The 14,429-nt window shown below is 39.5% G+C and overlaps 1 protein-coding gene across 21 annotated transcripts in view; it reads right to left on the reverse strand.

The window, feature by feature from the left end:
* Positions 1 to 14,429, reverse strand: part of fam49bb (family with sequence similarity 49 member Bb) — a 165,629-nt gene that overhangs the window by 28,316 nt on the left and 122,884 nt on the right. For 8 of the 21 annotated variants that reach the window (XM_067981994.1, XM_067981990.1, XM_067982003.1 and 5 more), the window contains one exon: positions 7,520 to 7,602. The exons of 2 other annotated variants lie outside the window; for them this stretch is intronic. In XM_067981994.1, the coding sequence (XP_067838095.1) occupies positions 7,520 to 7,592 (73 nt within the window). In that variant the 5' untranslated portion in view covers positions 7,593 to 7,602. Of the gene's footprint in view, positions 1 to 7,519; positions 7,603 to 8,168; positions 8,252 to 13,467; positions 13,581 to 14,429 lie in introns of all 21 variants that reach the window. 11 more of the 21 variants (XM_067981992.1, XM_067981996.1, XM_067981995.1 and 8 more) reach the window with 3 other exon arrangements.

The following is a 14,429-nucleotide window of genomic DNA, read 5'->3' on the forward strand; positions in this document are numbered from 1 at the left end:
GTTGCGAATGGAACTGAACACTGTGCAGTCATCTGTGAACATCCCCACTTCTGACCTTATGATGGAGGGAAGGTCATTGATGAAGCAGCTGAAGATGGTTGGGCCTAGGATACTGCCCTGAGGAACTCCTGCAGCGATGTCCTGGAGCTGAGATGATTGGCCTCCAACAACCACTACCATCTTCCTTTGTGCTAGGTATGACTCCAGCCACTGGAGAGTTTTCCCCCTGATTCCCATTGACTTCAATTTTACTAGGGCTCCTTGGTGCCACACTCGGTCAAATGCTGCCTTGATGTCAAGGGCAGTCACTCGCACCTCACCTCTGGAATTCAGCTCTTTTGTCCATGTTTGGACCAAGGCTGTAATGAGGTCTGGAGCCGAGTGGTCCTGGCGGAACCCAAACTGAGCATCGGTGAGCAGGTTATTGGTGAGTAAGTGCTGCCTAAATGCACTTTTAACAACACCATTCATCACTTTGTTGATGATTGAGACTAGACTGATGGGGTGGTAATCGGCTGGATTGGATTTGTCCTGCTTTTTGCAGACAGGACATACCTGGGCAATTTTCCACTTTGTCAAGTAGATGTCAGTGTTGCAGCTGTACTGGAACAGCCAGGATAGAGACGCAGCTAGTTATGGAGCACAAGCCTTCAGCACTACAGCCGGGATGTTATCGGGGCTCATAGCCTTTGCTGTATCCAGTGCAGTCAGCCGTTTCTTGATATCACATGGAGTGAATCGAATTGGCTGAAGACTGGCTTCTGTGATGATCTCAGGAGGTGGCCGAGATGGATCATCCACTTGGCACTTATGGTTGAAGATTGTTGCAAATGCTTCAGCCTTGTTTTTTTGCACTCACGTGCTGGGCTCTACCATCATTGAGGATGGGGCATGGAGCCTCCTCTTCCCGTTAGTTGTTTAATTGTCCACCCCCATTCACAACTGGATGTGGCAGGACTGCAGAGCTTTGATCTGATCTGTTGGTTGTCTATAGCATCTGTTCTGAATCTATCCCGTTTATCTATTTCCAACTGGAGTATTGTGTCCAATTCTGGGCACTACACTTTAGGAAGGATATGAAGGCCTTAGAGAGGGTGCAGAAAAGATTTACTAGAATGGTGCCAGGGATGTGGGACTTCAATTACGTGGATAGTCCGGAGAAGCTGGGGTTATTCTCCTTAGAGCAGAGATGGTTGAGAGGAGATTTGATAGATGTTTTCAAAATTATGGAGGGGACAAGGAGGATCGATGAGGGTAGCACAATTGATGTAGTCTTCATGGATTTTCGCAAGGCTTTTGACAAGCACCACATGGCAGATTGGTCAAAAAAGTAAAGGCCCATGGGATCCAAGGGACTGTGGCAAATTGGATCCAAAATTGGCTCAGTGGCAGGAAGCAAAGAGTAATGGTCAACGGGTGTTTTTGTGACGGGAAGGCTGTTTCCAGTGGTGGTGGTGGTGGTGGTGGGGGGGGGGGGGTGGCGGCTGCAGGGCTCGGTACTAGGTTATTTGCTTTTTGTGGTATACATTAACGATTTGGACTTAAACATAGGGGGCACGATTAAGAAATTTGCGGATGACACAAAGTTAGGCCGTGTAATTGATAGTGAGGAGGAAAGCTGTAGACTGCAGGAAGATATCAATGGACTGGTCAGATGGGCAGAAATGTGGCAGATGGAGTTCAATCCGGAGAAGTGTGAGGTCATGCATTTGGGGAGAGCAAACAAGGCAAGAGAATACACAATAAATGGGAGGATACTGAGAGGTGTAGAGGAACAAAGGGACCTTAGAGTGCATGTCCACAGATCCCTGAAGGTAGCAGGACAGGTAGATAAGGTAGTTAAGAAGGCATATGGAATGCTTTCCTTTATTAGCCGAGGCATAGAATATAAAAGCAGGGATGCCATGCTTGAGTACTGCGTACAGTTCTGGTCACCACATTACAGGAAGGATGTATTTGCACTAGAGAGGGTGCAGAGGAGATTTACAAGGTTGTTGCCAGGACTGGAGAATTTTAGCTATGATGACAGATTGGATAGCCTGGGGTTGTTTTCCTTGGAACAGAGGAGGCTGAGGGGTGATTTGATTGAGGTGTACAAACTTCTGAGGGGCCTAGATAGAGTGGATAGGGAGGACCTATTTCCCTTAGTGGAAGGGGCAATAATCAGAGGGCATAGATTTAAAGTGATTGGTAGAAGGATTAGAGCGGGACTGAGGAAAAACTTTTTCACCCAGAGGGTGATGGGGGTCTGGAACTTACTGCCAGAAACTCTCAACTCATTTAAAAAATACCTAGATGTGCACCTGAAGAGCCGTGACCTGCAGGGCTACGGACCAAATGCGGGAAAGTGCGATTAGGCTGAGTGGCTCGTTTCTCAGCCGGTGCGGACACGATGAGACTCCTTCTGTGCCGTAAATTTTCTATGATTCATATATTGTAAGAATGATGCAAGAACTTTTGGGCCTCCACCTTTAATTGTTGACTTTCTCACACATTTGGTTCTTTACATATTTACTGTTAAATATCTTTGATTCTATTGTTTATTAATATCACTTCTATAAACATGTCAACTCTAACAGGTAAATGTTGCATGCCTCGAAGACTGTATCAAAGATGTCATCTTCCAGGTTTCTGTGCTCCGTCCAAAATACTTGATTTAAGATAATCACTACTTTTAAAGTTAAAGCTGCTATATATTGCAGAAACCATTCACTGTTTTCCCCTTATGAATTGGCATAAAAAGTGAAATCAAATTTTAAAAAGTGTACTTTTCACAAACAAAATTGCTGTAGGACTGAGCAAACCAGTTATTGATGTAAATATTCTAGTGGCTTAACCTGGTTTAAATTTTGCAATGTGCATAAATATAATTCTTACATACTATCTAGTAATTTCTGTCATTCTGAAGAATTCTACTGGACCATTAGCAGTTACTGCAGAATTACACCACCAACTGTATTAGAACAGATTAGATTTTTCTTCTTCAAAGAACATCTACATCAGCGATGACCAGTCAGAGCTGTAAAAACAATATTCTTATGGCTTTTCAATGATTCATTATTTAACAATCATTTTATCTGTAAATAAGACCCCAGAATCAAACATTTATCAGAGGTCAATAATGCATACTTGGAACTGGCACATTGATAACCTTAGACACAGATTATAATTATGACAAATACTTTATCCAGAACAAAATGTAGAAAACCATATGGATTAAGGATCAGTTATAACCCACAGTCAATGAGATAGTCAAATGCATTTACCTGTAATTTAAAAAAAACACAACAAATGTTGCAGACAAAAGGACACAAGTAACATGAATGGCAAAAACATGGACAATCAATAGGGCTGTTGACCAAGGTTAGTAACAACTGGCTTGTATTTATTAATGTGGGGAAACGTTAACTCCATTGGAACAGCAGGCTTCATGTTTTTCAGTGCTATGAAAAATGTTGCCAAAAAATGTTGGATTCGTGAACACTAAAATACGTAAGTATAATCAACAGTCTTTGGCATTTTCACTGAAAATGCCGGATCAGAAATACTGCGGAAGACTGTAGAATAGATGCACACAGAACACTGAGTAGCAGCAGATATTGACCCATATAATTTATTTTACTACAAAAACAGAACAATCATATATACGGTTTGAATTTGTTGTATAAAATGTAAATATGGATGGTTTCAGGTTACTGCAAGCAAGAACAATCATTGCATAAAGCACCTTAAGTATACATTTAGCATGCAGAAAGGCTATAAGCACTTATGACCACAACAACAGTGAAGCTTCAATCTGCTATAAGCACAAAGCTATTAAGTAAATAGAATTTCTCATCTCCACTGAACAAGGGCAAAAAGGTCAGAGATTTATGGGCATCACTTTGTCTTCCTTATTCACTGGTTGACATGGAGGAATCTTATTTAAACAATGCAAACTCAGTAGATTAATGAGCCAGCCCCATCTACTGAAGTGCAGCGAATAGCACGGTACAACAATACAATGACTTAATAGCATTTGCTCACAAACACTGAAAGCATATATACACACATTTATATATAATGGATCTTAGTTAGGGATGAGATGAATCTCCAAACTCCAACGGTTTGGTGAGTACTATTTTTCTAATAGGGCTTAATCTTACAGCAACCACATTTGCCCCTTTTGACGTATAGATAGAATCAGCTGCTTATAATAAGATGACAAATATTTTAAATGAGTCTTACCCAATGGGAATTTTAACACTCAAAACAAATAATTACATTTCAAACCAGTAAAATAAAAAAGGTGACAATTTTGCCTCCCAGAGCTGTATTTCATTTTTTGCATGTGTCAGATCAACTTTTTAAAGTTACTCAGTCTCTGGAAATCTCAAATTGATGACATAATTGACACCATTTAATCATGGGACTTAACTGTTGGTTTAACCTGCCAGTAACAGTAAAAAGTCTTTTGGTGCATTTATCTTACAGCATACCTGTCTATAGCAGTCCTGGTAGGGGCAGTGTTGTGAGGCAAGTGGGGGACACTATTGCCTCCAGAGGTAGTGCTTCCTTGTATCTCCAAAGCTAATAGAGCCAGAGAAGCAATTTAAACACTCTCCCTGGTAGTTAGTATCAGCTGCCTATTTTTCTGGCCACAGGCAGGCTGAGTGGTTTGCCCATACAGGGCCAATGTAGTTTTCAAATTGCTGGCCTGTATAAAACTGCCCCAGCCAATGAAGGACTGAAGGGTAGCGAAATTGTCAAGAATTGTGTTTCTGAACAACTACACATTGTCTATTGCCATCATTGCTATAGAATCTGTCCTGCATTATTAATGGCGTGCATTTTACAGCAATGCTTCTACCTGAAGTAAACCTGTATTATAAATGTGACATGCAATTTTATCTATTAGCATCAGCAAAAGGGTCAGGGAAGGAAGCAGTCCAGAGGCACCAACGACAACGTAGAAGAGATAAACTTGACTAGGTTTATCACTGCTGTGGTATTTTATGCGAGGTGCCCTCAAAACTTATTCAACTAGAGGCCCCTACTCAGTGGGGCAATATCAGCTGCGTGTCTTGAGAATGGGATCCTTGGGGAAGGGTATGGGGAGAAGAGAATGAAAAGCCACTATTTCTTCAGACTTTCTACACACTGCACTAAATAGCTGGCAAAGCACTTTAGGTTCCATTGGTAAATAATGTTTAAATTTGGTAGGTACTGTCAGCAGGGAAAAAACAGAATCTGACCTTTTTTCGTCAGTTTTAGGCCAGAAGAAAACAGTAACCAGAGTAGAAAATACAGCTCATTGTGATGTCAATCGATTCACAATTATTTTCATAACTTTTTAAAGCACAGATAAACATAATTTTCCTTCATCCCAATCCTAAACACACCAACAAATAAAGATGATACAAATTCATAGACAGCATGCAATGTGGTGGTTACAGTTCGCAAAATTATTATATAATAACTTTGAGAGAATCACAGAGGAAGTAAAACAAAGGGAAGTACAAGCACCATGCAGTTAAAGACTGTGTCCCATCTTGGCCTCTGACAAATTGCTCTTTTTCACTATAAATTACAAGCTAACACACTCTGGCAAAACAGTATCTTATTTAAGTTAATGCATTGAAGGGAGTGTCTTAAAAATGAAGTTTTCTTGTACACATATTGGGACCTGACACATCACAGAAAAATGTTGCTCGATTGCTTCAGTCATAAAATGTTGTCAGCTAAATAACTCCAAAACAGCCCACCCACAGTATTTTTGCATCCCATACATGTAAGCTGTCCCATACAGGTGAGGGGTTACATACTAGTGTTGCCAGCCACATCTGTGATGAGATTTAATAAGTTATCACCAAGGCTTTAAGGTGTTGCAGCGCACCGTATAGCAACAAAGGACAAAAACAAAATTGATCCAGACAGCAAGTACAATTTTTTATTATTATTCGTTCATGGGATGTGGGCGTCGCTGGCGAGGCCAGCATTTATTGCCCATCCCTAATTGCCCTTGAGAAGGTGAGCTGCCTTCTTGAACTGCTGTAGTCCATGTGGTGAAGGTTCTCCCACAGTGCTGTTAGGAAGGGAGTTCCAGGATTTTGACCCAGCGACGATGAAGGAACGGCGATATATTTCCAAGTCGGGATGGGAACGTGCAGGTGGTGTTGTTCCCATGTGCCTGCTGCACTTGTCCTTCTAAGTGGTTGAGGTCATGGGTTTGGGAGGTGCTGTTGAAGAAGCCTTGGCGAGTTGCTGCAGTGCATCCTGTGGATGGTACACACTGCAGCCACAGTGTGCTGGTGGTGAAGGGAGTGAATGTTTAGGGTTGTGGATGGGGTGCCAATCAAGCGGGCTGCTTTGTCCGCAACTAAACAAAACTGTGCTGGCACAGAATAGTGGGAAAGTCTTTTGCTTAATTTTCTCACTTAGCAAAAAAGGTAGCTTTTACAGAGGCAGGTTCATTGACAGACTAGGGACTCAAAGGTTGGGGGGGGTGGGGGCAGTGAAAGTATATAAAACTATTTTTACAAAGTATACTGCATGGTGCCTGTACTGAAGTGACAGTTTGCAATAGATTTAATAGTGATATTCTAACGTAGATGCAATGGCCATGCAGATGCAGCCACCAATATACACTCTATGTTCAGAAACACCACAAAGAAATAATTAATATTCAGAAACATCAGCATATAGCAGGAAAAGGAGGCAGGGAGCTCCAAGCTACTATACAATAGTTTATTTCAGACCCTTATACAGCATGCTTTGTACATTTCTGCAAGCCAGGCAACTGAAGCAGTAAAAGATTCCAGCCAAACTAATTCAAATGGAGATGGGCAGATGAGACTGACTGGGTAATATGTTAAGACCTACTTATGTCCCAAAAAATATTACATTCCAAGGCTTTCTTCTCTAAGTTCTTACATGGATATTTAACCATCCCAAAATATATGGAAGCATGTATAACATGCATAAAAGATTTGAAAAATTTAACTTTTTCACAAGCATAAATCTAGTACGTAGGTTTGAATAAAGTGCTCGATGATTTAAATTAGTCAACAACATTCTATACAGTAGTGTAGCAAATGAAAGTTTAAACCTATTACATATTAACAAAATGAGACAAATTATCAGTTAAATAAAACATTCAACGGTAAAAGTAATCAGAAATCTGCACAAAGGAAAGACTTGCAAATCAAACAGGTTGGTGGAAAAGTTAACTGTGTACAGAACATCAGTTCTGATGTGGAAATATACAGTACAGAACCTTTTATTAAAAAAAGTTTTACCCTTCCACATTCACCAGTCAGCCACATCTGAGCTCACAGCTATTATGCAATGTATTTCAATGCCCATCATGCAATTACAAGAATTTAGTGACTGAGCCAGATTGAAATAAAACAAAACATTTCTGGTCCTTTCAGCTTTACCATGCAAAGCAATTTAAACATGCTTCAAACACAAGTGCAATGTAAAACAGATGCAGTCTACTGCAGGCAGAAAAAGAACATAAAATAAAGAGCATTCTCACTTTCAAAGTCAAGGAAAAAATTTGGCCCCTGCTCAAGATCTGTGCATGTCAAAACTTTAAGAAGGTTCCCCATGTTAAGGTACCTGCCAAGACAAGAAGGAAGAAAAAAAAGTTTTTCCCCTTAAATGTAAAACAGCCCAAAGTAAGGAGCAATGCAAAAATAGCCTTTAAAAGACTATAAGGCATGTGATAGAAATCCACTGTCATCTCACATGGTTTATACCATCTACAGGTAAAGCATTGTACCAGCTGTGCCAACTGTTTAAACTAAAAATGCTGCGTGGTTTTCTTGGTTACATTGTAAGCAGCGGCATGTGCCAGATGTCACTAACGTTTATCCCCTTCCCCAAAGACACAGAGGAACTGAAGTAGTTAAAACTGTTTGCAGGCATAACAGCCACCCTGACCAAAAGGACCTGAGAATCAGTGAATGGAAATTAAAAAGCTTTTAAAATAATAACAAATTAAAAAAACGTTTTTAAAAAATTAAATCATGGGATGAAGTTTGCAGCCACAATGGAGAGGTCATGCAACCATTGTTAAGTGATAGTATCCTGCTGTTGCGTGCGTTTCAAATACCTGCACCGGCCTTCACTCCGGTGAGACAGAACATATTTTGTATACACCAGCTGTGAAGGATCAAACTTACTTTCAAAATCCAAGAAAAAATGTGAAGCATTGTGGTCTATGTCCCTGGTTAGCACCTTAATCAGATTACCCATGTCAGCAAACCTAAAAATAAAATGGCAAATCATTTAGTTCCAACAATTCTCAGCAGGGCCCTGGGTTCAGTTAAAGCTGGCTTCTTTGGGGTTCCACCCATTGTGTGTGGTTTGGCAGAGATTTGATGCTGCTGAGGCACTTTTCCTAGAAACAAAGTCTCAGTATGATCATTGTTCTTCTTAAAATGTTGCAGTTGAGCCACACTGGCGAGATGAAAAATATCTTTCACTGAAGTTACTTCATTTAACTGTCAATACAGAAGTTGATTTCAGCTGATGTACAACAGCACAGCACAAGTTCACTCACCGGATCAGAAAAAAGGGTTTAGACAGTTTAACATGAAATAGAAAACAGCTGTTGAGGGAATGCCATTTTTGTTAAAGCAGCTAACGCAAATTCTCCCCAACCATTCAAATTCAGGATTGTCGTCTTGTTACATTTTTAACTGAACATGGGCAATGAATATATCGGCAGCATCTTAAACACACAAAACATGTATGTTTGTGTGACATTGCGCAGTTGATCTTCCAAAGTAATGTGCCAGTGTTGAGATGCAGGGTTTTTTTGCTTACTATTTGCCACTTGGCAACTTCTGAATGCCAGCCATGTCTTTAGGGCAATGTTTTAGCTCACACACAAAGGGAAGGAATAAATACACAAATCTGAGAACATTTAATTACTTTTGTACACCCTTTAGTATTCTATTCAAAAGCAGCTTTAGCAGAGGTCATAGGTCACCTCTCCATCCTCTCAGTTTAGGAATAATGTTATTCCCATTTTAGGTCTGACATTCCACACTTAAAGTGGACAAAATGTACATGAATAAAATCATTACTCCGTACAAATGTGCACCATTTGAAAATGTAAAAAAAAAGTTACTTTCTTCAACATATAACAACAAATTTTGTAACATAATGCAGTTGGTGCTGAAAATAGAAAGATAACTACTGAACAAAAAAAACAAACACATACCCAACTAAGAACAACTTCCCAAAGCCAACAATGCAACCAGTCTGCATACAGATCTGACTCTGAAGAAACATGATAGCCAGGACCAAGAAGGGTTTCCCATGTCCCACCAAAAAAAACCCTCTCAGAAGTTTTTTTTTTAAATGTTTAAATTTATAGCTTTGGTGATTTTAAACATTTTAAATGAACCACCCATGTACTTTGCAAATATTGACAGAACAAAACAAATCAAATAACTTTTAAATGTTTAAACATTACAAAATATACCAGGGATTTTATTTCCCCTTTCTCTCCTCTCCTGAAGGAAGTAATTCATTCTGGGATACAATTCCAGACACCAAGCCTGCGCAGCCCTTATTCACATGTAAGTCAGAACAGTGAACGTTGACTTTTATCTCTCACTAGCCCAGGGACACTGAGACCAACTGTAGTATCCTATCACTGCCAGGTTGATATTACTGGCCAGGGACTATACCCAAAACCATTCCAGTCTATGCGGTGCGATACCACACCAAGTGTGCATTTAAGGATTTTTTAAAAATAAATTTGTATTCACTTGATGTTTAACAATTGGCCCAATACCCCATAAAGGTAGAAGAACAAATGCATATAAGGCACACATAGTTTAAAGCACAGATGTTAAAAGTTTAAAAGCAGTGATTAGTTGCCTTCAATACTATCCTATTTATATACAGGCACAGGTTTAATAAAGTGAAAACCTGTTCCTAAAATGGTCTTGCCGTGTATTGTTACAATTATATGGTGACTTAAAGTTAACCTAATTACAAGAAAATCCAGAAAAATATTTAAATCACAGTATTAGTAAAGCAACTTTTAACAGAGACAACATAAGCCCCAAGTTACAGCTTGTATCCTACAAGTGACTGACTTGATAGTTCACAGCGCAAAAGGATCAGCACAAGTGAGATGCTCCCATATTCCCTTAATATCACGATGAATAATAAAACTGAGAAAAATTAGACACTTTTTTTTAAAAAAGGAGCTGTAATAACATGTCATTTGGACTTGTGTAAAACTGTCACAAAAAGAATGTGGTCACACGTGATATATGAATATATAAGCAATGAATAACTGTTCAACAGATACCAAGAAAAACAGAACTTTTATAATATACATACTGCCTCAAGAGCAGTTATAGATCAGCTCTTCTGAACTGTTTCCAAATAACCCCTGTAGGAGATTTAAATCCTCCGGCTTAACACACTGCAGTCTGCTGAACTCTCAAATAAGTATCTGAGCATTTAAAGATGCACATAATTGAGTCACAAATCAATACATAAACAGTTATACCACCATCCCCCACGTTATCTCAAATCATTACATTTTTATTGAGAAATATTCATCCACCATAAATAGGTGAAGAAGATTTAACCAGTTAATATAATAAAAATCTTTCCTGGTAGCATTTCTATTGATATTGAAGATAGCATCATCTCAAAACACACAATGTGAAAAGATGTACAATTGGAGGATGTCTCTGAACTACGAAACGGTACAGATTTAAATTATTCGCTATCTTCATTTTCCTTGAAACTTTGTTGTAGTCAAAGCTCGAGGCCTTTCCTGAAATTGCTTAATGGATGCTAGTTTCTGTCACTTATTTGCTAACCCAACAAATGACAATAATCACAAACTGATCGGCAACAGGATTTCCATCTCAATCATTCTGCAATGTCACTTTGGACAGTAACTGCCACAGTCATGTTGCAAAGATTGGGACAACATAAACCGCTTACGAGAAACTACAAACATTGCACCTAATGCCCATCAAGAAAGAACAATAAACCGCAAAGTCTGCGTAAAAATCGTACAATAGGCAATATAAGTTGCAACAACAACTTGCATTTATATAGCACCTTTAATGTAGTAAAATGTCCCAAGGTGTGCTTCACTAGAGCATTATCAAACAAAATTTGACACCAAACCACAAAAGGAGATATTAGGACAGGTGGTCCATATAAAAACATGGTCAAAGAGGCAGGTTTTAAGGAGCGTCTTAAAGGAGGAGAGAGGCGGAGAGGTTTAGGGAGGGAATTCCAGAGCTTAGGGCCTAGGCAGCTGAAGGCGCAATTAAAATTCAGGATGCGCAAGAGATCTCAGAGGGTTACAGGGCTGGAGGAAGTTACAGAGATAGGGAGGGGCGAGGCCATGGAGGAATTTGAAAACAAGGATGAGAATTTTAAAATCGAGGCGTTCCCGCACCAGGAGCCAATGTAGAACAGTGAGCACAGGGATGATGGGTGAACGGCACTTGTTGCGAGTTAGGATATGGGCAGCAGAGTTTAGGATGAGCTCAAGTTTATGGAGGATGAAAGATGGGAGGCCAGCCAGAGAGCATTGGAACAGTCAAGTCTAGAGGTAACAAAGGCATGGATGAGGGTTTCAGCAGCAGATTTGCTGAGGTAGTGGCGGAGACTGGCGATGTTACGGAGGTGGAAGTAGGCGATCTTGGTGATGGAGTGGCTATGTGGTTGGAAGCTCATCTCAGGGTCAAACAGAAGGCCAAGGTTGCGCTTGGTCACGTTCAGCCTCAGACAGTGGCCAGGGAGAGGAATGGAGTCGGTAGCTAGGGAACGGAGCTTGTGGCGGGGTCCGAAGACAATGGCTTCGGTCTTCCCAATACTTAGTTGGAAAAATTATTGGGAAAACGATCACCAATATGTATTTATATAGTGTACATTTACAATATTTGAGTTAAGGAAAATTCAAATTTGTAACTCATCTAATCTACATATGTAAACTAGATCCAATTGGGATGCCCTTATTTCTCATATATATATATATATATATATATATATATATATATTATATATATATATATATTGATTGATTGCCAATTATTGCAATTATGAAGATGTACATAGATTAGAATGAAATCCATCTTCTTTGTGATATATATGTGCATTTTTAGATATCTGAATATATTTTGATTAAATGGTTGATGGATTGTTAGATTAGCAATTATCTGCAATTTGAATGAAGTCCAATCTTCACGTACAAATAAACATTATACCATAAAGCAAGGGAAATCCACTTGGGACTCTAACGTTAAGAGCTTGGTGCCGAAGAGAGGCCTTCTGAGTCCAGTGGTTTTCCCCAGCATCACTGAATATGAAATACTCATTCTGAATCATACCCTAATTCTTGACCAGAGGAGGCAACAAAGACGTTTGAGTTACACAACAAGGAGTTTAAAACAAACTGAATAAGCTTCAAGGTTATTTAAGTCAGAAAGAAAACCAAGAGGTAGGTTGTTTTGGGTCTGATATGTGGAAACCAATCAAGCTCAAGAGTATCCAAAACAAATTTGTGTTTGCTGATTACATAAGTCTTCAGGCTGGCAAGGGCCAAGGTTTAGAAACCCTAAATGTGTGCAGGGATACTGCTGGCATTTAACCAGCTAAAACCCTGTGACTTACCAGCACAGAGGACTATTATGTTTTCCACTGCTTGTCCATCCAGAATCACCCGATCCTCTGCTCTAGATAACCGCTAAATCTAAAGCAGCAGCTCTAAATAACCAATAAATATTCTAACAGCAGATACCACCAATTGCAGGAGCAGCATAGCTTACCATAAAAGTATTGCTGCATTGCCAGCTTCCTCCTGACCACAGCATGGACTCACTACATCACAATGAATAGAGCGGTTCCACTGGTTGATGATACAGATTCAGAACCAGCAGCATCAAGATGGAAATTGAACCCTTGATAAACAAGCCTGTTTCATATAAGCTTTTATTAGTTATGGTGGAAGGACCTACACAGGACTTTTGTGATAAGCCAGCCACCTTATTGTAGGTATCCAAGTTCATTGTCATGTACAGGATTAATTGCAAACAACTGTTTAACTTAAGTCCTCGTGACAGCTCTAATAGATATATTTAATGTGGAAAGCGGGAATGAAAGCGTGAGAGAAAGTGGGGGCGCGGGCGAGGGGGCGCAAGAAACACGAGAGAGGGAGGACATTTATACAACATACATCAATGCAAAAGAGATTTTCACTCTACATTGATATAAACTGTGTAGTGTTATTTGGTTTCAAGTTGACAATCAAATTTAGGCAGTGCAAATCGATTTCAAGGAAGTCATCTCACACCACCTTGATTTCACATTGTTTTTGGTATAACTGCAGCTAATTCAAAGTGATGCAAAAAAAACTTCAGCAATTAAAATTCACAACATCACAAAAGATAGATTATATACCTGTAGTGTAATATTTTGTAATTTTCTTACCAAGAGGGAAGGGTACAGTTATGTTTGAGTTGCAAATAATGTCAACTGCATCCAGTCACTACTTGCCCACTTCAGCAAGGTACCAGAGGGCTGCCCCCAGCATGAAATGCCATCTAAGGTAATGAAGGAGAAAAAAATTAGGGAAAACTGGGGCAAGAAAAAATATTCCTCATACATAATTTGAATAATTAAGCTATGACCTCACAAGATTAAGTACCTTCCTTAAACTAAGTTGTTTTGGATAAAGGGCTAACAGCTTCCCTTTCCTCACCTCTTCCAATTTCTCCCCTTTCCTTTCCTTCTACCCTGAAGGCAGTGAATTCATGTTGAGGTCTGTTCCAAGTGGGCCTCTCTCATCATAAAACCTTGCTCAAATTGCCATTTTATGTCAGTGTCTTGGTAGTAACATATCATAGGCAATTTGACTATGGGAAGAGTCACAGTCAAGCAAGCCCCCTTCCATTTTTATCCAGTCAAACAAACTTTTCGGAGTGGAATGATGGGTGATTTTTTTTCTCCCTTCCCTAGCTGGGACCACTGGTCAACTCTGCATTGAACAAGGATTGAAACTAGAACCTTGTTGGCCCATATGACTCAATACCCATCCCAGGTAGTATACTTCCTCACTGACTCATTAGGAAAGCTCACTTTATATCTTATGAACAAGGCAACAATAGTATACAGCTATAGAGACTATGTTTAAAGAAACATCTTTATAGAAAGATCCAGAACTCCAGCATCAGAGAGCTTACTCCACTGCCCAACTACTTCCTTCACCAAAAAAGAATTCTCTTATATATATAGCACAATGCAGATGGCAAAGTGTTAAAAATATTCACAGCATTATATGTAGTAAAAACTTTTATTAAATGTATCATTTCCAATATGAATCCATGATAAATGCAGTTTAATTTTCAAAATGCAAAGTATGTCAGTCAGTAATTTTTCCAGTGTTTCTCAAA

This window comes from Heptranchias perlo, chromosome 3, assembly GCF_035084215.1.
Source record: "Heptranchias perlo isolate sHepPer1 chromosome 3, sHepPer1.hap1, whole genome shotgun sequence".
Lineage (NCBI taxonomy): Eukaryota > Metazoa > Chordata > Chondrichthyes > Hexanchiformes > Hexanchidae > Heptranchias > Heptranchias perlo.